Source organism: Coregonus clupeaformis, unplaced genomic scaffold (assembly GCF_020615455.1).
Source record: "Coregonus clupeaformis isolate EN_2021a unplaced genomic scaffold, ASM2061545v1 scaf0034, whole genome shotgun sequence".
NCBI classification, from domain to species: Eukaryota; Metazoa; Chordata; class Actinopteri; order Salmoniformes; family Salmonidae; genus Coregonus; species Coregonus clupeaformis.
The window spans coordinates 100,432-124,521 of record NW_025533489.1 but is presented as its reverse complement, the minus strand read 5'-3'; the positions used below and the strand labels follow the sequence as shown (position 1 = coordinate 124,521).

General features: G+C 44.5%; 1 protein-coding gene across 1 annotated transcript in view; it reads left to right on the top strand.

The window, feature by feature from the left end:
* Window positions 1-23,794, top strand: part of LOC121557062 (CXXC-type zinc finger protein 4) — a 28,901-nt gene extending 5,107 nt beyond the window's left edge. The window contains 2 exon segments of the mRNA XM_045212641.1: window positions 802-879; window positions 23,631-23,794. Of these exon segments, the coding sequence (XP_045068576.1) occupies window positions 802-879; window positions 23,631-23,675 (123 nt within the window). The 3' untranslated portion in view covers window positions 23,676-23,794.
* Window positions 23,795-24,090: the final 296 nt, after the last annotated feature.

Sequence of the window (24,090 nt, the reverse complement as noted above, 5' to 3'; positions counted from 1 at the left end):
TCTTATTGCCGAATTGCTGGACTTGATGCTTCTGCCTACCTTATAGAAAACAATGGAAATATTGATTCATAACTCCTAAATAATGCACAGGATCTGAGTGAATACGCAGATGGATGCATGTTGTGGATCTAGTGAAGTGATGGCCCAGCACATATTTGTATTATTGATTCATCATACGACCAATTTGTTCAGGATTTTGTTTGGTTCCAACAGACCGTATATAAGAAAGTGAGAATATTTGATGGTTCCATGCTTCAGACTGAATGTTATCATGGAATTAGCCACGATATTGTCCTGAACTGACTTCTAGGTCCGTCTAAAGGGTTGTGGTTTAATGGTTTCTCTGTTAAAGGTACACTATGGAAGTTTTTAGTTTGTATTTGTTTCCTACAATTTTGGATTCAGTTTTGACTGTGTGCGTACACGCATACACTCCTCATATTTATTTGGACAGTGAAGCTAAACATTTTAATTTGGCTCTATACTCCAGTATTTTGGATTTGAGATCAAATATTTTATGAGGGAACAGTACATAATGTCACCTTTTATTTGCGGGTATTTTCATATCTGTTTTACCATTTTAGAAATGAAAGCACTTTATGTATCTAGTGAAGGTGTCATATTTTGATTAATTTATAGTGTATTCAATTTAGTCAAAAGTTAAGTGTTTCTTCCCATATTTCTAGAGTGCAATGACTTCATCAAGCTTAGATTCAGTGTTGACTGTATGGTGCATGTGATAAAATATTGATCACTTTCCTACCTCATTAAACCACACAATCCTTGTTACCCGTGTTACAGGTAGGTCCGTGTTTTCCTAGACTGGTCCCTGATCTGTTGACAAAGACCTTAGGCGTTGGCTATACAGCCTGGGACCAGGTTAGTGTTATTGATACTTGGCTTGATTACCAGTACATCAACATCAGCTTTACGTCATATAACTCCTTTAACCACAAGAGACACATTCTCTCTGTACCGCCCTCTGAAACCTGGCTGTTGTGGGTTTTAAAGTCCTACTCCAGTCTCCTTTTCACCTCATTTAACACCCGTTTCACTTAACAAACGGCACATCTCAATAGGTGGTCCTGGGGGGGGGGCTCTCCTTTTTTGTTCTCTATTGTTCCTCAAGCAAGGGGGAGGCTGATGACATCACAGTCACCATCAGACCAACTCTTTGAATTCCCTACTCCTTGAAGTTTACAGTTGTCTAAAAAACACTATTTCGCTTTTCAAAAGGAAAAGTTAAATGACTGCAGGACGTTGTTAAATGCTGGGGGTTACAGGTGAACCATAGAGGCTCATTTGATGTTGACTCCACATCCCAGGTCCTAACAGGTGTTCTCAAACAGGTGTTCAGGAAGAAGGCCTTTCATGCCTAATGGCTGGTTTGACTGGGTCAAACATCAATTTGCCAACTAAGACGTTGGAATTACCATGGACGGAAGGGAGGGTGTGAAAAACAAAAACGAATCCAAACTTGCTTTTGAAAGAGAAATAGGTATTTGAGTTGTGAGTTCTGTCATTCAGATTATGGGGTTCCTCTTCTACTGGTAACGGTAATGATTATTTTCGTCTCGGTACCTGTAATTATAGAATCCAGGTTGTACCGAAGGAGGCTGTGTGTGTTGGGTTCAAAGGCATCGTAGAAGGTGTAGTTAGTTCCTACACACTTGATTTGGATACATTTTTGATATGTTCAGATTCAGTCATTTTCACCACATTATCTCGTGTGCTGTGAACAATCGTGCGTGGTTCCATGTTGAGACTCAAACGTGTGGGAAAATGAGCGGCACTCGAGCGAGCTTGCATAGACTTTTCAGCCCACACACACAGTCACGCACGCACGCACAGTCACACACGCATGCACGCACAGTCACACACGCACGCACAGTCACAAGCACGCACGCACAGACACACACACACACAGTCACATACACACACAGTCACTCACACACACAGTCACATACACACAGTCACTCACACACACACAGTCACACATTGTCACATACACACAAAAGCACACTCACAGTCCCCCACACCCTCCCCACACACACACATAAACATTAGCAGCTTGTACCTCTCACCTAAGAAGGGAGGAAGCGAATATAGCAGCAGAAGCCAGTTAGATTTGCTCAGTGCTTTCCACATGGGAATCACCCCTGAACTAATTATATCTTAAGTAGCGGTGGATAAATGCAAATCAGAATTTCTCACACCCCTGAAATCGGAGAGCCAATTTAATCTAATACCCCTTTAATTTAGCGCACTAATGCAAGACCCCGGAGGATTGCCCCGTGTCACCGCTGTGCTGTTCTGTTCTGCAGCAGTCTGTCTGCTTTTCTCTCTCTTTCTAAATCAATCTCTCTTCTCAATGTCTCTCTCTCTCTCTCTCTCTGTGTCTCTCTCTCTCTCTCTCTCTCTCCTTGTGTTCCCTCTCTCTCTGTGTCTGCTCTCTCTGTCTCTCTTGTCTCTCTCTCTGTCTCTTCTGTGTCCCTCTCTCTTTCTCTCTTTCTCTGTGTTTCTCCCTCCCTCTCTCTTTCTCTCTCTCTCTGTTCTCTCTTCTCTCTCTCTCTGGCTCTCCTCTCCTTCTCGTCTCTCTCTCTGTTCTCTCTCTCTGTCTCCCTCTCTCTCTCTCTGTAACTCTCTCTCTCTCTTTTCTCTTCTCTTACTCTCTCCCCTCTCTCTCTCTCTCTCTCTCTCTCTTCTCTTTCTCTTCTCCTCTGACCCCCATAATGGATAGTGTGGTGTAGAGGAGTGCATCTCATCCAACCTAACATATTTCCCAGCAGCTCTTTGCCTGGGTGTGGACCCCTGTGTCTCCAGGGTTCAAGCTGTGGTCAGAACCTCACCTCTTTTTTCAACAAGGAGTCCCATAGAGACCAAGGCCTCTTGCAAGGGAGTCCTGCCTCTTTACATTACACACAATGTTATTGTTGCACTGCAGTACTCCCTCAGGCCAGTCTCACCGGGGTTGTGAATCATACGTCAATGAGTGTGTCGAATGCTATGTCCTGCTTAATCTGAACACATGTACTGGTTCTTGGAATGTGTTATGTCTAAGTTTCTTCTTTGAGGTCAACCTTTCAGTGAAGTGTAATTTCTTTCTTTCTTTTTACTTCAGTTTCACTACTTTAATTTGTAGGCGCTATCATACGTGTTACAGTATAGTTGATTTAGGGAAAGGCTCAGACCAGGAGTAATGTGGATCCATTTCTCTACCAGCCCAATTCGGAGGAGGTTGTATTCATAAACAGTTTAAAGTGTAGAGAGATGCAGCTTGAAATGCACCATGAATTATTGAAACATCGCTAGGGCTGTCAGAGGGAATGAGTTTTCTCTATTACCCCACGTGCTAAAGCTACTATTCCTCATTGAGCGATCTTTACAAATTCATCACAAATACATGACTTAAGACAACGATAAACTGTAATTATGGATGGTTGGATTGATCGTTTGAAAGATGGCTGCTGTGTTAGGTGCACTGAGAAGTAAGCCATTGTGCATGACTCTTTCCTCGAATGAGTTGGTGTATCAAAGTGCTTTGTGATGTCAGACCAGAGAAATGTTCAACAGCATCTTTATATTTAATACAGGGTGAGGCACTAAGACACCATTTAGATTGTAGTTCTTGATACAGACCCATAGCATGTCCTTTTAAGTAAAACAAATTTGGGAGGCCACGTTTACTGTCTTTTACATTGTCCTTTATTCACAGTTTCTCTTCGTAGTTCTTACTTTACTTGCCGACAAATTAATCTATCGAATACACTCTTAGCTCCTCTTTACTATCTTGCCAACAAAATAAATATTACTCCCATTAGATTAATTCAATACACTCTGAGACGTGTACACAAGATGTTATAAGCTCGCAGAGAGAGAGAGAGAGGGGACGAGCGAGAGAGAGAGGTATGAGCAGGAGGGGGGAGAGAGAGCGAGGCAAGCAGAGAGGAGAGAGCAAAGAGAGGAGAGCTACAAGCCAGAGAGTAGAGAGAGGGGGAGCGAGAGAGAGAGAGGAGAGAGAGAGAGAGAGAGAGAGAGAGAGAGAGAGAGAGAGAGAGAGAGAGGAGAGAGAGATCTCATGAACAGAAACCGCTTCACTTAGGGTGAATGTGAAAGGCCACGCGCCATTCCGGGAAAATCGCAATCGAATGGTGTGGCTCTCCTCATGTCTTTCCCTCTCTTTCGCGGCATGTTGATGAGAAACCCTTGAAACGGTGGCGGTTCGCCAGGTACCACGGCGTCCTCCAGCATTGGCAAAATATAAAATGGACCCCTAAACTGGTGGGAGGCAAGGACCCTTCAAGAAAACAAGCCAGGGATCCCATCTGTAGTCTCTTAATGACGAGGTTGAGCCAAATACTCGACGAACATGTCGGAGGGACTGCGGAGTCTAATTTGTTTTTATGTAAAGCTCAGAATAGATAAGGACCAATCTGTGGCCTTTCTCCCCCACCCCCAACCATTCCTGGGAGATAATGCAGAGTCAGCTCCCTCCCAGCACCTTCCCTCCTCCCCTCCTCCTTCCCCCAATCTCTTCAGGCAGAGGTGGCAAGGTAGAGTGGAGGGTGGCGAGAATAAAGAATAACCCTGAGGGACAGACGCGCCTTTTAGATCAGAGGATCTTCTAATTTACTTGATTTATTTGAGCTTTAAAACCACAGATTAATTTGACGGAGGTCTATGAGGAAAAAAGACGGAAGAAAACGCGGCCTGCGCCTCTCCCGCACCTCTCCTGCCCCTCACAAACGCATGGTCTCAACTCAAAGGGCAACCTTAAGCTCCTGTCGAAGACAATAGGATTTTGCCATCCAAGCTGATCGCTTAATTATACATATCTAGCCTCCCTCTCCTTCCTCTTGCATTCCTGTCATGCTACCTCTACCTGTACTCATGAGAAGCCAGGGTCTCTATCTTGTTCCCTTCTTGTGTTTATTTTATTTTTATCAAGATTGTCTTGCAGTGGTGGCTCTGGTGTTTGCATTTGCAACACCACAGGCTGCTAGGCTATGCTCCCAGTCCTGTCTGGCTGGCTAGCTGGGGAAGCTTAGGCCAACAGCCAAGCAGCTAGCGCAAAGCTCTTAAAGAATTGATCGTTTTGCCACAGCCACAATTAAAGTCCGGGCGTAATCTGGGCGCCCCGGCGGTGCTGCAGCCCGCGGCCCGTCACGCCTTCCCCTGCCCCCCGCTTGATTTCCACATCCCACGGGCTCGGTGGAGAGAGGGCTCCTGTGGTCATTGGCCTGTATAATAGGAGGGAGGGGATGAAGGTGGGGGAGGGAGCTGCAACGGAGCGTGGAGGGTGGACAAGCTGAAAGTGCAGTTGCTGGCGACGAATGTGTGGCACCCTAAATTTTAAACAGATGCTAAATTATTGATGGTCGCTCTGGCAGGGGAAGTTAAAATGTATCTCGATCCTTATCTGGGAACCTGTGGAGGGGGAAAAGAAGCGAGGAAGAGAGGATGTTAGTAAGCCACTTTCGTCAGCCAAGGCAGTTTTGGTCTTAGCACGACGGCTTGACAATAAGGATATTCTTCTAACCGTATATAGGGGTTCCTCGGCTATCGAATTTGCAGTAATAGCTAATCATTTAGAATATGGTAGGCTGCAAGGATGTGCTGTCCGTTGTTTTCAGGAAGATTCAGGAGAAAAGCGGGTTGATATTGACTCTGGGTCTGAAATGGCATCCTATTCTCAATGTAGTGCCTATAATCGATCCCTATTTCTTATTTACCAGTAGGGTACTATATACTGTAGAGGATAGGGGTGCCATTTCAAACTACAGCCCATTGACAGAACACTTTGCAATATTTCTCTCCTCTCTCATCCAAGGGACTTGACAAGGAAGTGAGTTTCTGACTGACATCTATCTGTGGTGGATATAGAAATCGGTCAGTGCGGTTAAAACGTCTCAGTTTCTGCAAAGTCAAATCCACACCTCCCTTTATACCGGGTCTGCTTTCAAATATGAATATTTCATGCTAGCCTCTGATACCGTGAGTGCAGCGAGATATTTGAATACTGGTTTTTTATTTTTATAGACCCCCTCAGGGTTAGAGAATGGTCACTAGAGGAGTGAAGTCAATCTCTGCCCCCGAGCAAAGAGGATAGAATTTATGATGCCTCTGTTGATGACATCAGGTTGCATATTTCCATTCACAAACCAGGAAGTAGAGAGCCGTTGGCACTTTTGCTGTTTACATTCCATGAAAAATGAATTGTACATCTTTGGTTGTAGTTGTCACCATATAACTAGAATTCACCATACAACTATAGAATGTTGTTCACATTCTAAAAGGAAGTAGTAGTTGTCACCATAGAACTAGAATCCACCCTAGAACTATAGAATGAATTCTTCTTCTGTGGTTGTCACTCTGAGTGATCTAGTTGGAGGAATTCCACTGTTAAGAGCAGTGGGAGGATCTGTATCTGTTGGGAGTAGCTGGTTTATTTTGACCTGCTGTGACCAGTTTCTGTGTCTGATCAGTGGGGAGCTGGATGACCAAGCAGGGGGTCGTCTGCTTAGATTAGCTCTGTTTTAAACCCTTTTCCTTTAAAGTATCACGTTGCACCGTTGGCTGGCTACGCTGTGACTGTGTGTCTGTCTTCTGTTTTAGTACTTTTAGCACATCTTGGTGTCAATCAAATGTGTCCGTTTGAACCGCTTCTCCTTTAGCATAATGTTTGTATATCACCTTGTCTTGTTGGCTGGCTACACTGTATATGTGTATGTATATAGTTTGAATATTTTTACTCTCTAGTAGCCTACGGTCCAATCAAATGTCTCCACGGGGGGTCAGTATGAAAAATAATGTATACACTCACTAACTGTAAGTCGCTCTGGATAAGAGCGTCTGCTAAATGACTAAAATGTTAAAATGTAAAATGATAGGCTGCAAGACCTATTGTGTTTATTTAACATAGCCTACAACCTTCAAACTTAACCCTGGACCTCGAAGCCTGTTCCACTACTTTTTTTTATTGTTCCCTTATAATCAGGGACTGATTTAGACTTGGGACACCAGGTGGGTGCAATTCATTATCAGGTAGAACAGAAAACCAGCAGGCTCCGGACCTCGTAGGGTAAGAGTTGAGTACCCTGGTCTATACTGTAGTCGACGGTCCAATCAAATGTCTTCTGGTTTCAGCCTTGAATTTGATCATGTGTATCAATATATTAACACTATTCATTAATTAAACATAATGAATGATTACGTGTTAATTAGCCATGGGCTATACTAATAGTGACTTAGCGCGTGTTAGACACGTGTTGGGTTACCCATACATGTGTAAATGCTTGTTAGGTCAAATGTTGTTGTCGCTTTTGTATGGTCATAGTGTCTGCTAACTAGTAGTAATAGTTGAACACATAATTGAGAGGTAATGGATATCGCAATAAATGGCTTTTCTTTTGGGCTTATTTTGGTTAATTGTCTAATTTTAATTGGTTAATTGTCCCAGAATATAACTCGGCTCTGTGTGGTGTTACATTACCTGGTTCTACAATATAATTCAGATCTCAACTAAAACTCTGCTGTTTGGGATCATTTCTTTATAATATTAGATTTTTCTCTTCTACCTAATTTGCTCTCCCCCTCCCCAGTACAGACGTGTATGTTTGGAATGATCCACTCCACTCCTCTGATGGATGCTGTGGAGAATCTGCTCAGAAGAGCTGCTCTTACTCAACACACACACACACACACACACAGCTCTCCTGCTTTGCATTTTGATGTAACATTTCAGAGGAGCTGGCAATATGTTGCCTCCCTTAGCCCCTCTTTCCACCAGCTACACATGGCTTCTTCTGGCCGCCACGCCAACAGGCGCTCACTGACATCGCTCGTTCAAAGGGCTGGAAGTTTCCTATACTCCAGATCCCTCAGGTACCCTGCGCTGCACACTTGACGTGTGTCCCAGCATTTGGTTTTCGGTCCCCTTCCCATCTAACCTCCCCCTGCTTGCTTGCTTGCTCTCTCTCTCTCTCTCTCTCTCTCTCTCTCTCTCTCTCTCTCTCTCTCTCTCTCTCTCTCTCTCTCTCTCTCTCTCTCTCTCTCTCTCTCTCTCTCTCTCTCTCTCTCTCTGTCCTCTCTTCTCTCTCTGTCTCTGTCTCTTCTCTGTGTCTCTCTCTGTGTCTCTGTGTGTGTTTTCCCATTTTAGAGCACCACTGACTTGGCTCTGTGTCTTTGTTTTGTTTTCTGAAACCTCTGTCGCCCAGAGTACCCAATCTAGGGTTTTGCTCCCAGTGTAGAGTTAGTCAGCGCTAGCTCTGTGCAGAAAGGCTGGGTCGGACTGCTAGTTTCACAAGGGGAATTAGGTGAGGCTCATTCTAAATGGAGTCCTGTGCTGCTGTATGACAGGGTCGTGGTCAATAGTACAAAGTATCAACGTTTTGTAATGTAAAACGAAAATGTGAGTTTCTTATTGGACAATTTCAGACTCGCACCTCCCTGTTTGACTCTGTTTCCAAATGTTTTCTCCTTACTGAACACAGCCAATGTGATCTTGTCTGCTGGAGGGCTGCAGACGTAAAGGTCTGACTGACCCAGGGCCCTAACCCCCCCGCTTCCCCTCTGTAGTAGGGTCTCAGCCTCTGACTGTGTGGGTTTGGATTTACCATCCATGATAAATGGGGGTGGTTGTCTAAGCAGCGTTCGAGAGCAACAGGGACTTTTTCCTTTTAACCTAAATATCTTTCAAATGTATTACAGACGGTGAGTGCCTTTTTAGACAGTGTATCCCTAAGTGTTTCACAAAATGTGGAAGAAGTATGATTCAGTGTGATTCGTTCTTTCTTTGTCTGGGAGGCTGAATAGTGAGTACTTTTTATATTGAATTAGTTTCTTTACAGTGCTCAAAATAATAACAAATTCTTCACACTAAAAAGGAATCAAATATGTACAAATCCTGCTTTCAAAGGTCTCTGTCCCTTCATTGTATTGGATTTTGATGACGAGTGGTGTTTAGGTTGATACAACTCAATATATATATACAACTGTGTTTTGTATTTATTTTTACACTAGGCTATTTTCATTAGAAATAATGAATAACTATTTTGATATTACCGACGTTGACACACATTATGGCAGTGAAGTGTGACTGACTATAGTATTGACAGAAGAGCTATAGTGTGAATATATTGCATAAAGAATAGGCCTATATTACCATGTTTAGACCAGGTTTTACTCTTACTAGGTCACTTGTTGACCCTGTCACCCCCATAGACATAGTCCCTAGAATGGTCAAAACCCCCTTTAGACCATGGCAATTTGACTGACCTCCATTCCATTGCCAGCCCAATGCTGAACTGGATAAAAACTGTACATTTCTGCTACACTCGGTCCCCCAAAGACGACAGAAGTCCCAATGGCCATCTCAATATAAATCTGCTCCTACAGTGGCGCCGTAAAGTAGAGCTCCTATAGGAATACTGTAGTGTAATTACGTTCCCCCACATTAGCATACGGTGGCCCAGGAGAGTCAAACTGAGCAGGGCCTCCGGCGGCACTTTGCCATATGGTCGTCTGGGTCTCTCAGGGCGATATTTGGCAAGGCTCTCCAGAAGGTCAAATATGAAGTCGGAGGACTCGCATGTTGCATCTATGCTAATTGCCCTCCTTCTCTAGCTCTCCCTCTCTCCCCTTCTGTTTCTCATACTCTCTTCCTTCTCACAATCTCTTTTTATCTGCTCTCTCTCTCTCTTCTACCTCTCTCTCTCTCTCTCTCTCTCTCTCTCTCCCTCCTCCTCCTCAATCCCTCTCCTGTGACCACTCCTTCCCCCGAGCACCAGCTCTCTTAGCACGCCAACATACACCCCCCACCCCTCCACTCCGTATCGCACAGTCAGCAAAAACCTCCAAAATTCCTCATTACTCACGAACATCCGCAATACACTTAGCTTGATTTGCTCCGAGGACGCGTGATCGGTTGGAGCATGGGACGTGCGCGCTCGCTCGGTGCACGCCGGGACACATTTGGCCCACTGCTATACTACTAGAGGAGTAACTTGGGTAACGTAGGTTCTCCGTCTGTTCGTATTAGTACAGTGTAGCAGATTGAGATGTGGTTTGATTGGTTGGTTGATGTCTTTGAGGTGGTGTCTGTCATGTGTTCTCATTGGAAGGCAGATGGTGTGGAGGAAAGTTCTGGCTCAGGTGAAAATAAGCTGGTTTATTTAAACGTTTACTTCCTGTACAGACCGCTTTGTGATAGGCCTATTCAAGTGTTTGACACTTACATGGCAGTAACTTATTAATATGCTATTAATGTCTAGCTTTGCAGTTTAGTATTGTAATCATCTTTATCAGCCGTTAATAAGAGGCTAAAGTCATTTCAAGGACATTTATGAGACACTTCTATCAAAACGCTTGTTAAAGGTGTCCTATAGGGCTTGGCTATAGCACTTACTGAATCATTCTGGAATGACATCGTTACATAACAGCGTGTGTGTTTACCACCTGTACTGTCTGCAGCCATTTTAAGACTCGCATATAGGCTTTAAATCTCAACTGCATCACGTTCAAGAGCTCTTTAATTGTTTGTTTAAATATTCATCACCTATTATTATTTAGTCTTTATGAACATTTATTTAGCATTTGATTTATTTATTTGATTGAAATAAAGATCTTCAAAGGCTTGTGTTACTCGGACGATATATTCAATCTGACTGATCTTTACCATTGTATTGCTACTCTTGGTCATCATGGGTGTTGAGGAAATACGGGTGTTGATATCCTGATAGCTATCTGTACTGATAGGCCTAGGACTCATGGCTACTCCACAGAGAAGAGTTCATCTATAGGATTGGCCCACGTTTCGTTCCCATAGCTGGGCTGCACTCGACAAGGATTTGACTGCCCTTAGTAGTAGATGGGTTAGGAGAAACATGCAACTCTTAAAATTAAGGAATGTTATTATAGGATAAATCATGCTGGTTTTGTTAAATTACATGTTAGAGCATTATTTACATATGGATTTTCATAGATTGGTAAGTGGAACTGTCTTTGATAAACATGGCAGAATGTTGCTGCTGCACTGTGACTTTAAATTCCTAGCCGTTCTGGCTAACACTAGTTCATCTGTTACACTGTGAAATGTGTGTGTCTAGTGCAGTGGAGCGAACAGGCTCGGGCATAAACCAAACTGCTAATCCACGAGGAAGAGATGCATCAGCATCTGATACTGGAGAGGAAGAGGATGATTTCATCTCAGTACTAATGGTTTATTCCCTTTGCTAGGTCTCAGCTACCCCTCCCCCTTTAACTTATCTCCAGCAGTACCAACGGACCAACCCAACGCTTTTCGATCATTATCGTTGCATAGTTAATATTCTCTCTGGCTGAAGATAGATGTAGAAGGGGGTGTTTGCGTTATGGCTGACGTTTGATGCAGGGAAGGCGCCGAGGTGTGTGTGGGTTGGGAGGGGAGCGTTGTCGTGTGGGTGAATAGATGAGTGGTCTGTCCGTGATGGCGGCCTTGGATGGAGGGAGGAGGAGGAGGAGGAGGGGTGAGGGTTATAAGCAGGTGTTGGGTGGCTGGAATATTGGCTATAAGCTCCGAGATGAGATCTCAACCTCACGCACGCACGTAAACACACACACGCACTCACACACGTCTCACTCACACACCCACACCCTCAGAGTGCAGGTGGTGATGGATTGCCGTACCTTCCAGGTGTGAGACCCTGCAACGCCAATATTCCCTCAGAATGACGTGACAGGCAATATATAACCCATCAGTTAAGGCTGACTGCACCGCTGCTGAAACCTTTATTTCTCCTTTTTCCAGGCCGGGAGAACTGGGCTCTGTCCCAAATGCAACCTATTCCCTACTTGGTGCGCTACTTTTGACTAGAGGCCAATTGGCCCTGTTCATAAGCGGTGTACTATACAGGAATAGGTTACCATTTGGGACAGAGCCCTGGAGTGGCCCTGAATCTTTGTCTGGCTCTCTCCTACCTAGGCTACACTCCTTTGGTTGGTTCTGACACTTTTTAGTTTTTTTTCTGTTTTTTTCTCTACCTTTTGTCTGCCTCCACTTAAGGAAGAGTGTAAAGAAATTCATCAAGGTTATTTTTTTTCTTCTTCCTTTTAACCGTTTCATTTCAAGATGCTATGAAATGATGATGGGGGCCTATTTAGAGAGTAGCAGCCTGCTTTGCCTTGGTGTGGCGTTGCTGTGTTTTGTGGCAGCAGGATCGTTAGGGGAGAAAAAGAAACCCGTTGGTTGACCTTAGCTTGTACTTGGGTTGCAGTTGTTACGGCGTGTGGAATGTGTTTGTAATTCCAGTTGAGAGGGAGCGCGTTGGCAGAGACTGCTAGCCTAGTGTCAATGAGAGGGTGCGTGTGTGTGTGTCCCCATGTATGTGTGTCTAGAGCTGTGTGTGTGTGTGTGTTATGTATTTTATTACCAGAACACCAGGGCTGTCAGGTTTGACTCCTCCAAAGGATTGCAGCAGTTGTTGGAAGGTGGCCTGGAACCCAGTCAGTCTAGCCGTTATATAAATAATGGCTGTGTCAGAGTACCGTATGGATGGGGCTGTGTGTTATAATGAGTAAGCGTTCTGGAGCCAGAGCACATCAGGCAGCCTAGCTGAACACCACTCTCCTCAGACTGCTATTCACTTCAGTTCAGCCTCCCCAGGTGAGAGTGTGGAGGGGAAGGAGGTCTGCCCAGTGACAATGAACTATGTGTGCATGTCTCCTGAGAAGCTTCTCTCTCTCTCTGTGTGTGTCTGTCTCTGATTGTATCTCTCTCTCTCTCTCTCTCTCTCTGTCTCTCCCTCTCTCTCTCTGTGTCTCTCTCTCTCTCTCTCTCTCTCGCTGTGTGTGTCTCTCTCCTTTTCTTTCTCTCTCTCAATGCTCTGATTTTTCAGACACTTCACACATTTTTCCAGCCTCTTTTTTTCATCCCTAGTGCAGCTTTTTCTTTGAGGGAGGGAGAGAAATAAGTAAAGTTCCTTGAATATTCTGTTCAGTCAGAAGCATAAAGAGAGAGTGTGTGGCTGAGCAGGGAGTTAGTACTGCTCAGAAATTGTCTGGGCGTAATTCACGGCGTAATTAAAAGTTTCATGACCGTGGCGGTGGGGAAAAGTGTGTGTGTGTGTGTGTGTGTGTGTGTGTGTGTGTGTGTGTGTGTGTGTGTGTGTGTGTTGAGAAAGGAAGGGGAGATTGTAAGAGAAGGTTAGTTGCCAGACATGTCTCAAGGGAACCAGGGCACATTTGCAATCACCCCAAGTTCAAAAGGGTAATTTATTCACAGTCTGTGGTTAAAGTTGGGCTGCTCTGAATGCCAGTGGGATTTCTCCTCCTGGAAGCAGCCGCCGTGCTGAGAGAGGGGAGGAGAGACAGAACAGACAGTATTTTCATTTTCTCTCCATCTTCTTTTCCCCCCTCTGTTCCCCTCTCCTCCTCCATGTTGTTGTTTCAAGCCTGGCCCTGTGTGGCATCTTTTAGCTCACGCCCGGCAAGCATATTTCACTTTTACGCTCATTCGCATTGACGTGCGGGCGTTGATTGAATTTGAGGTGCTGCGGCGTGGCCCATTATCGTCCTCACCGTCTTGAGTGGTTTATCTCTGGACCCTACCAATGCTACGCTCTGCTCTGTGTGACGCCCGCCTGCCTCGGGAAGGGGGGTGCATTAGACTGTGAATGTGTGAGAGAAAGGGAGGAGGGAGGTGTTTGGGGGGTGTTATCACAACAGCCCTGACAGACTATCAGATCAGGGGGGTTGAATATGAGTCAGCAGCCCTCTCCTCCTCCTCCTCCCTCCTCCCCCCTCTCACCCCCTTCTCCTCCCCCTCTCACCCCTCCTTTCACCTCTTCCTCCCCCTCTCACCCCTCCCTCCCCTCCTCCTCCTCTCACCCCTCCTCCACCCTCTTCTCCAATCAGGACACACCAGACCCCCGCCATTACCTACACTGCCATGGCCAATCAGCATCAGCTGTCGTCAGGACCTCACTGCATCCTTCTAGGAAAGGAAGACCAGACCAAATGGTATTGGTCGCATACACATATTGATCAAATGTTATTGCGAGTTTAACGCGAAAACGCTTGTGTTCCTTGCTCGAACAGTTCAGTAATATTTAACAATACACACAAATCAAAAAATGTAAATAATGGAATTAAGAAATAAAGAAATATTAGGACGAGTCCGGAGTATAAATATATTTATACCACATCATTGTTGAATACTAGTTTCTGATTGGCTAGAAGGGCATTCTAGAATGGGCATTAAAACCAGATATCGGCACAGTTGGAAAATAAATCGGGACACCTTGCAATCATGATGCAATATGCGCCTACACATGCAGACCGTACTTGCTACAAAGTTACAGAAGCTAAACCAACAACTACACAAACTTAAATTGGATACATTGTAAACTCAGGTTCAACAAGGAAAAATACGTAGCTAGCTAGCATTGATTTGTTTTTGCAGAGACAGTTTTTGGAGCATCTGATGACCTAACGTGGTGAGTGTCATCCTCCCACGTGTTTCTAGTTTGACCAGCTGTTTTCAGCAACTGATATTTTTATTTGATTGTCATATTGGCAAGTTTGCTAACAACTATTTAGCTAGCTTCTAGCGTAGTGTTTGATATCCAATACAATCTCCTCATAATTAACAGCCAGTGTTGACGAGTGTCCTGACGAGAAGGCTAACTTTTCTAGCTATGCCAGGCAAAATCGGGCATTATCAGCTCATTGTTATGGATGTATCCAAATGAATGTCAATAGAAAACAGTTACTTTGCTGTTATTCTGGCTGCAGAGGTCGTGGCTGTGTAGCCGTAGCTAGTTGGCTAGTTAGCAGCAAGCAAGGGATAGGAACGTTGCCACTGAGCATGGCAACGGAACATAAACAATGAACGACTGGGTCGCATATGTAAATATCGAAGTAATCGAACAAACAAATGACTGGATCGCATATGTAAATATCGAACTAGTCGAACAAAAGATGAGAAGGTATGAATTTGTATTTCTACCGGTGATGTAATTTAAAGGTAAATGTGTGCTTTCATATTGTTTTCTTTGGCAATGTGGTACACTGTAAGCAGGATAAACGCCTTCCTACTGTACATTTTATTTATTTTACATTACCTTAGAAAAATGAACTCCGCAAAGGGGATAGGCGCTTGCTTCGTCCATTATTTCCAAAGTAATGTACAGAACTGCAGCGTTTATCCCTTACATACAGTGCATTCGGAAAGTATTCAGACCCCTTTGACTTTTTCAACATTTTGTTACTACAGCCTTATTCTAAAATGGATTAAATCTTTTTCTCTTTACACACAATACCCCATAATGACAAAGTGGTAGATTCAATTGATTGGACATGATTTGGAAAGGCACACACCTGTGTATAGGTCCCACAGTTGACAGTGCATGTCAATTGTCCGGCCAAACTGAGCAATCGGGGAGAAGGGCCTTGGTCAGGGTGACAAAACGCAATGGTCACTCTGACAGAGCTCCAGAGTTCCTCTGTGGAGATGGGAGAACCTTCCAGAAGGACAACCATCTCTGCAGCACTCCACCAATCAGGCCTTTATGGTAGAGTGGCCAGACAGAAGCCACTCCTCAGTAAAAGGCACATGACAGCCCACTTGGTGTTTGCCAAAAGGCACCTAAAGGACTCTGACCATGAGAAACAATATTCTCTGGTCTGATGAAACCAAGATTGAACTCTTTGGCCTGAATGCCAAGCGTCACGTCTGGAGAGAACCTGGCACCATCCCTACGGTGAAGCATGGTGGTGGCAGCATCATGCTGTGGTCATGTTTTTCAGCGGCAGGGACTGGGAGACTAGTCAGTATCGAGGGAAAGATGAACGGAGCAAAGTACAGAGAGTTCCAGAGTGCTCAGGACCTCAGACTGAGGCAAAGGTTCACCTTTCAACAGAACAACGACCCTAAGCACACAGCCAAGGCAACACAGGAGTGGCTTCTGGACAAGTCTCTGAAAGTCCTTGAGTGGCCCAGCCAGAGCCTAGACTCGAACCCGATCGAACATCTCAAATCAAATCAAATCTTATTTGCCACATGCGCTGAATACAACAGGTGTAGACATTACAGTGAAATGCTTACTTACGAGCCCTTAACCAACAATGCAGTTTTTTTAAGAAAAAGGTTAAGTAAAAAATAGATAAGTATAAAATAAAAGCAAATAACTAAAGAGCAGCAGTAAAATAAAATAACAGTAGGGAGGCTATATACAGGGGGTTACCGGTACAGAGTCAATGTGCGGGGGCACCAGCTAGTCAAGGTAATTGAGGTAATATGTACATGTGGGTAGAGTTAAAGTGACTAGCAGCAGCGTAAAAGAGGGGAGGTGGGGTGGGGGGGCAGTGCAAATAGTCCGGGTAGCCATGATTAGCCGTTCAGGAGTCTTATGGCTTGGGGGTAGAAGCTGTTAAGAAGCCTTTTGGACCTAGATCTTTTTTTGCGCTCCGGTACCACCTGCTGTGCGGTAGCAGAGAGAACAGTCTATGACTATGGTGGCTGGAGTCTTTGACAATTTTAGGGCCATCCTCTGACACCGCCTGGTATAGAGGTCCTGGATGGCAGGGAAGCTTGGCCCCAGTGATGTACTGGGCCGTACACACTACCCTCTGTAGTGCCTTGCGGTCGGAGGCTGAGCAAGTTGCTCATACGAGGCGGTGATGCAACCAGTCAGGATGCTCTCGATGGTGCAGCTGTAGAACGTTTTGAGGATCTGAGGACCCATGCCAAATCTTTTCAGTCTCCTGAGGGGGAATAGTCATTGTTGTGCCCTCTTTACGACTGTTTTGGTGTGTTTGGACCATGATAGTTCGTTGGTGATGTGGACACCAAGGAACTTGAAGCTCTCAACCTGTTCCACTACAGCCCCGTCGATGAGAATGGGGGCGTGCTCGGTCCTCTTTTTTTCCCTGTAGTCCACAATCATCTCCTTTGTCTTGATCACGTTGAGGGAGACGTTGTTATCCTGGCACCACACGGCCAGGTCTCTGACCTCCTCCCCATAGGCTGTCTCATCGTTGTCGGTGATCAGGCCTACCACTGTTGTGTTGTCGGCAAACTTAATGATGGTGTTGAGTCGTGCCTGGCCATGCAGTCATGGGTGAACAGGGAGTACAGGACGGGACTGGAGCACGCAACATCAATTGCAGTGGTTCTAGGGTGTCGGGTAACATGGAGGTGATATGATCCTTAACTAGCCTCTCAAAGCACTTCATGATGACAGTGAGTGTTACGGGGCAATAGTAATTTAGTTCAGTTACCTTCACTTTCTTAGGTACAGGAACAATGGTGGACATCTTGAGGCAAGTGGGGACAGCAGACTGGGATAAGGAGAGATTGAATATGTCTGTAAAAACTCCAGCCAGCTGGTCTGCGCATGCTCTGAGGACAAGGTATGCCATCTGGGCCTGCAGCCTTGCGAGGGTTAACACACTTAAATGTCTTACTCACGTCAGCCACGGAGAACGAGAGCTCACAGTCCTCGGGGGTGGCAGTGACCCGCGTCGGCGGCACTGTGTTTTCCTCGAAGTGTGTGAAGGTGTTTAGCTTGTCTGGGAGCAAGACGTTGGTGTCCGCGACGTGGCTGGTTTTCCCCTTTAGAATCCGGGATTGTCTGAGTCCCTGCCACATGCGTCTCATTTCTGAGTCGTTGAATTGCGACTCCACTTTGTCTCTGTACTGACGTTTTGCCTGTTTGATTGCCTTATGAAGGGCATAACTGGAATGTTTGTACTCAACCATATTCCCAGTCACCTTGCCGTGGTCAGTGTTATTCTCAAGAGGCAACCCGGGAACATATCCCAGTCTGTGTGATCAAAACACACACCACACACACACACACACACACACACTCTGCACGCTGTTTGTCTCACTACTAGTGCCACCAACCACATCTCTGACTTCCTGTTTCCACCATGTCCCTTTTTAAAGATTTTTCCCTGAACTCAGTGACTCTGTTTAAATGTCAGGGCCTTTCCAGTTTGGGGGTTTGGAGTCATTTGGATTTTTCAGGGGTTTTGAGTTTCTTCACTTGGTGAAACTCCAGCCCAGTACTGACTTGCATTGCATTGCGTTCCTTACCTGTGTGCGTGTGTTCTCTGTGTGTGTCTCTGTAGCCAGGTAGTTATGTATGCTCAGCTGGCGGCTTCAGAGAGCCAGTGGTGTTGACGGAGGCTGAGCCGCGCCATTACCCTGTCTTGATGAGGTGAAACCTCAGTGTTGCTCCCCTGTCCCTGGCGTAACACTATCAGCTCTTCTCACCCTCCTTTTCCCTTTCCCTCGCTCTCTCTCGCTCTCTCTCGCTCTGCTCTCTCACACGCTGTCATTCTGTTTTGTCTCTCCATCTCTTTCTCTCCCTCCCTCATCTTATTTCTCTTATCTTTCTCCATTTATCTACTCTCCCTCTCTCTCTCTCTCTGCCTCCTCTCTCTCCTTTCTCTCTGGCGGTGGGTTGATGGAGTGATTTCGATGGGCCGCTGCGGAGGCAGGCGGGGAAGCGAGGAGACGTGGAGCTGTGCTAATTGAGCTGCCTTTGTGCCTGGTCACTGCAGTGAGCCAAGGCAAGGGCCTTGGGAGGAGGAGGGAATCTGAGCGTGCAAGCGTGCACAGACACACACACACTGTCTCACACACACAATGCAAGCAGCACTCAAGAGTCCCCACCGTTAAATAGATCAATAGCACAGGACTTAACAAAACCGAGACATGGCGAGCGCCCACGTCAGGGTCATTACTGTGGAGAGAGGAGTGTCACACGTCCATCCAGGGACTGATCAATGACAGAGTATATGGATCAACAGAAACATCTTTCCTCTCTCCCACCACCTCAGCCTTTTACCCAACAAACTGTCATGTTTCTGGACTAGGGAAGCTTAAACCTTTTGCACACAATCGTGCCAACCCAAAGCAAACTGTGTTGGCTCGATCATTTATTTTTAGCAGTGTCTTTTTTTTAGCATGGTTCGAGCGACTTTGGTGTGTGTGTAACCAGGCTAGCTTAGTACAGCGTGGTTTGGCATGGCTCGTTGGGCTCAGTCGTGGAAATGCCCTCTTAAAGTATCATGTTTTAGGAGTGTGGGTTGTGGAGCGAGCTCAGGATAGGGTTCCATGTTTATTGGGTTTGCTCTTAGAATGTAGATCCTGGTTATTGGACTAATACAGTGCGGCACTCCCATCTATTTCTTTCAAGTTTTCTTTTTTGGGTTTCATTTGAAGGATTTGCTCCTGGTGGAGGCTCTTTCCCATGGCTGGGCCGCTTCTTAATTACGTGCGAACATGGAAATGTGTCTCATACTGCAGATTAGTTTTAGGCTCCTCTCCCACTCTCTCTCTACTCACTCACTCTCTCACACACACACACACACACACACACACACCTTTAACTCTTTCTGTTGCCAAGAATCTCTTTCTCCATTTTTCACTCTTTCAGTTTGTATTAGCCAACATTCTGACACTCGCCATCATTCATAGATAGACATTTGTGGAACCATGTGTTTGTAACCTACACAACTGTTCTATATTCTCTTTCAATATGTCGCTATAACAAATATTGAAGTATGACAATATCTACCTCTGTACCTGGTCCATTCTCCTGGATTCTGCTCTGTCACGTCTTGACTTCCATTCCTCAAAGCTTCTCCTCTGGATGGCATTCAGTCATTTCCATGTTGTGATGTCCATTATTTCATTGAGCCTTTGTATAGCCAACTGGCAACAGTAGCGGTAGCTTGCTAGAACAGAGATAGTGGGACGTAGATGTGGGGAATGGGTTTCTGTAAGTGTAGGGTTATCCTGCGTTTTAGCCCACTTGAAATAATGATAAACAGAGCTCTCAACCAAAGAGCAGCGAAAAAACATCTAAAAAGCGTGTTCATTAAATGGAATAAATAAATACATGGTTGTGTTGAACCTTACTAATTGAATAATGTTGCCATAAGTTGTAGTGTAAATGCTTTCCTGGTTGGCTGACGGTTCACTTACACTGAGGGGGTGGTTGTCTGTAAATTCCATTAACTGGGCCTGTAAATTAACCTACATTACTAAAGTGCTAAAGTGGCATTTTTCAATTAGCCAGCTAAATACTTTAGGAATTTGTAGGAATAAAATATGTATTTTACTGTAGGAAAGTGGTGTCTCACGATGAATGTATGAATGCTTTCTGTCTAATTAGTTGAGACATTACTGTGTTCATGTGGGTTTTGTAGAGTGGAAAGGGGCAGGTGACATATCAGACCAGAGAGGTAATGATAAACCATTGTGCAGTTGTAAACCATTTTGATTGCCTTGGTTGCTCTAGTATTAGCATTTACAGGCCGTCATTCATCCTGTTATTGTGGCTTCTAAGACAATGTACTGTATTAGTCTGCATTTTCTCCTAATATATTAGAAGCTGTTATACTGTGTAGGTGATTGTATTGTAATTCCATAGTTGGAGGAGTAGGCCTGTATTCAGTGACATTAGTGTTGGTCGTATTGATATAACTGTAGCCTCCCTCTCTCTGTCTCATTGGTTCACTGGTACATCAATTAGTTGGTCTTTGTTACACAAGTGCTTAGCAGTATGCTTGGCCCCTAACCCATCACCTGGTCCACTAACACAATGCTGGATCTCTACCCATATTCACTCTTGATGTCCACGGTCTGTGTGACTTTCTATTGAAACGCTGTTTTGTGGGTGGGAACATGTGCAATATAATGTTGTATTGTTGCAATATGTTGTATTGTTGCAATATAATGTTGTATTGTTGCATAATGTTGTATTGTTGCAATATATTGTTGCATAATGTTGTATTGTTGTATTGTTGCAATATATTGTTGCATAATGTTGTATTGTTGCAATATATTGTTGCATAATGTTGTATTGTTGTATTGTTGCAATATATTGTTGCATAATGTTGTATTGTTGCAATATATTGTTGCATAATGTTGTATTGTTGCAATATATTGTTGCATAATGTTGTATTGTTGCAATATATTGTTGCATAATGTTGTATTGTTGTATTGTTGCAATATATTGTTGCATAATGTTGTATTGTTGCTGGATCTCTTGTTATACAGTGGGGGAAAAAAGTATTTAGTCAGCCACCAATTGTGCAAGTTCTCCCACTTAAAAAGATGAGAGTGGCCTGTAATTTTCATCATAGGTACACGTCAACTATGACAGACAAATTGAGAAAAAAAAATCCAGAAAATCACATTGTAGGATTTTTAATGATTTTATTTGCAAATTATGGTGGAAAATAAGTATTTGGTCACCTACAAACAAGCAAGATTTCTGGCTCTCACAGACCTGTAACTTCTTCTTTAAGAGGCTCCTCTGTCCTCCACTCGTTACCTGTATTAATGGCACCTGTTTGAACTTGTTATCAGTATAAAAGACACCTGTCCACAACCTCAAACAGTCACACTCCAAACTCCACTATGGCCAAGACCAAAGAGCTGTCAAAGGACACCAGAAACAAAATTGTAGACCTGCACCAGGCTGGGAAGACTGAATCTGCAATAGGTGAGCAGCTTGGTTTGAAGAAATCAACTGTGGGAGCAATTATTAGGAAATGGAAGACATACAAGACCACTGATAATCTCCTTAGATCTGGGGCTCCACGCAAGATCTCACCCCGTGGGGTAAAAATTATCACAAGAACGGTGAGCAAAAATCCCAGAACCACACGGGGGGACCTAGTGAATGACCTGCAGAGAGCTGGGACCAAAGTAACAAAGCCTACCATCAGTAACACACTACGCCGCCAGGGACTCAAATCCTGCAGTGCCAGACGTGTCCCCCCTGCTTAAGCCAGTACATGTCCAGGCCCGTCTGAAGTTTGCTAGAGTGCATTTGGATGATCCAGAAGAGGATTGGGAGAATGTCATATGGTCAGATGAAACCAAAATAGAACTTTTTGGTAAAAACTCAACTCGTCGTGTTTGGAGGACAAAGAATGCTGAGTTGCATCCAAAGAACACCATACCTACTGTGAAGCATGGGGGGTGGAAACATCATGCTTTGGGGCTGTTTTTCTGCAAAGGGACCAGGACGACTGATCCGTGTAAAGGAAAGAATGAATGGGGCCATGTATCGTGAGATTTTGAGCGAAAACCTCCTTCCATCAGCAAGGGCATTGAAGATGAAACGTGGCTGGGTCTTTCAGCATGACAATGATCCCAAACACACCGCCCGGGCAACGAAGGAGTGGCTTCGTAAGAAGCATTTCAAGGTCCTGGAGTGGCCTAGCCAGTCTCCAGATCTCAACCCCATAGAAAATCTTTGGAGGGAGTTGAAAGTCTGTGTTGCCCAGCGACAGCCCCAAAACATCACTGCTCTAGAGGAGATCTGCATGGAGGAAGGGCCAAAATACCAGCAACAGTGTGTGAAAACCTTGTGAAGACTTACAGAAAACGTTTGACCTGTGTCATTGCCAACAAAGGGTATATAACAAAGTATTGAGAAACTTTTGTTATTGACCAAATACTTATTTTCCACCATAATTTGCAAATAAATTCATAAAAAATCCTACAATGTGATTTTCTGGAGAAAAATATCTCATTTTGTCTGTCATAGTTGACGTGTACCTATGATGAAAATTACAGGCCTCTCTCATCTTTTTAAGTGGGAGAACTTGCACAATTGGTGGCTGACTAAATACTTTTTTTCCCCACTGTATACATGAATGGGTGAATGAATGAATACATCATTTGTGTAACACATTTTTTAAGCTCATCCCACGTAGGATTATAAACCATACTGTATCATAGCACCAGAATTGGCTAGCTACCTGTTTTTAATGCAGCCCACATCTTGGTTATACCAGAGTACCTAGCCCTAAGACACTCATCCACCTCCTCTGTGAAGAGTCAGTGATTACACTCATATTGAAATATCACATTTCCCCTCCTCTCCCTTCCACTCCTCTCCTCAGAGTAAAGTGATTTTTGGTTTCAATCAGGCACCACCGTTTCCCTGTCAACAGCTGAAAAATAAATAAAAAAACATAACTAATTGGTTATGGGGATTTCCGGGGACTTCAGTATTTTTAGTGTTGTGACTTATATTATAGGGCTTCCAAAAAGGAAGTGTCTGTCACTCCAGTGTAGTGGGGTTGGCTGGCTGGTTGGCTGGCTGGTTGGCTGGCGCGGGCCCAAATTGAAATGACGTGCTGGTTCCCCCTCGCTGCAGCTGGAGCGTCCCGTAATTAAACGCCTCATTGTTGCATCATGGGAATTTTGTTGTGAATATTTCATCATGGTGTAATGATTATTTGGGTGTGGGTGGGTATTTGGTAGGGAGGTGGGTGGCAGGCACTGGTGGTGTCTTTTAACCTTGGGATGCTCTTAGAGGAAATTAGACGTGGGGATAACTAAGGTATGTTTGGGTTGAAGTGAGTGGTTTGACTGCTCAGCTGTTGTGGGCTTTTTACAAACAAAGTGTTCTTTGTGAGAGGAAATAAAGATTCTAAGGGGAAACTCGGGCCACCTTAGACATTGGCCTCTTGGTGGCCTTGTATACTGTACTCATATTTTTTTCTTCTTCTTGGTTTTAAAGTGCTCAAGAGAAGAAAAAGAGAAATGTAGCACTTTTTCTTTCACCTTGGTAACTGTTGCTAACCGTTTGCCTTTGCTCTTTTCGTTTCTCCTACAGAGGACACCAGTCAACAATGGCGAGGCATTCCGGTGGTTCTTTTAGAGCGCCCGACCTCGGTGACATCATCATGCAGTATGAGGTCAGAGGTCCAGATAGAACTCTGATGACATCACTGCAGGAAGCACTTGTGGGGGCTCAAAGAACCCAAACAACTCAAAACACCCCCAGTTTTTAAACGAGGAGGAAGAAACTCTAAAAAGATGAAACGATAAACATTATGGTGTTGGTTTAACTCTGTAATTTCCTTTCCTGTGTAATTATTGTACCTTTTGACAGTATCATAATGTCTATTTTCGGTGTATATGAATGTGTTTCAGTGTCGTTTGGCTGTAAAGTTTACAGTCAATCTTATGTAAAGGACTCAATAGACAATCATCACCAATCCTTCAACAACAAAGATGGCCGCCGCTGGGATTGATCATGTGATCGTCACACACAACCTTTCTTGATCTGGAGC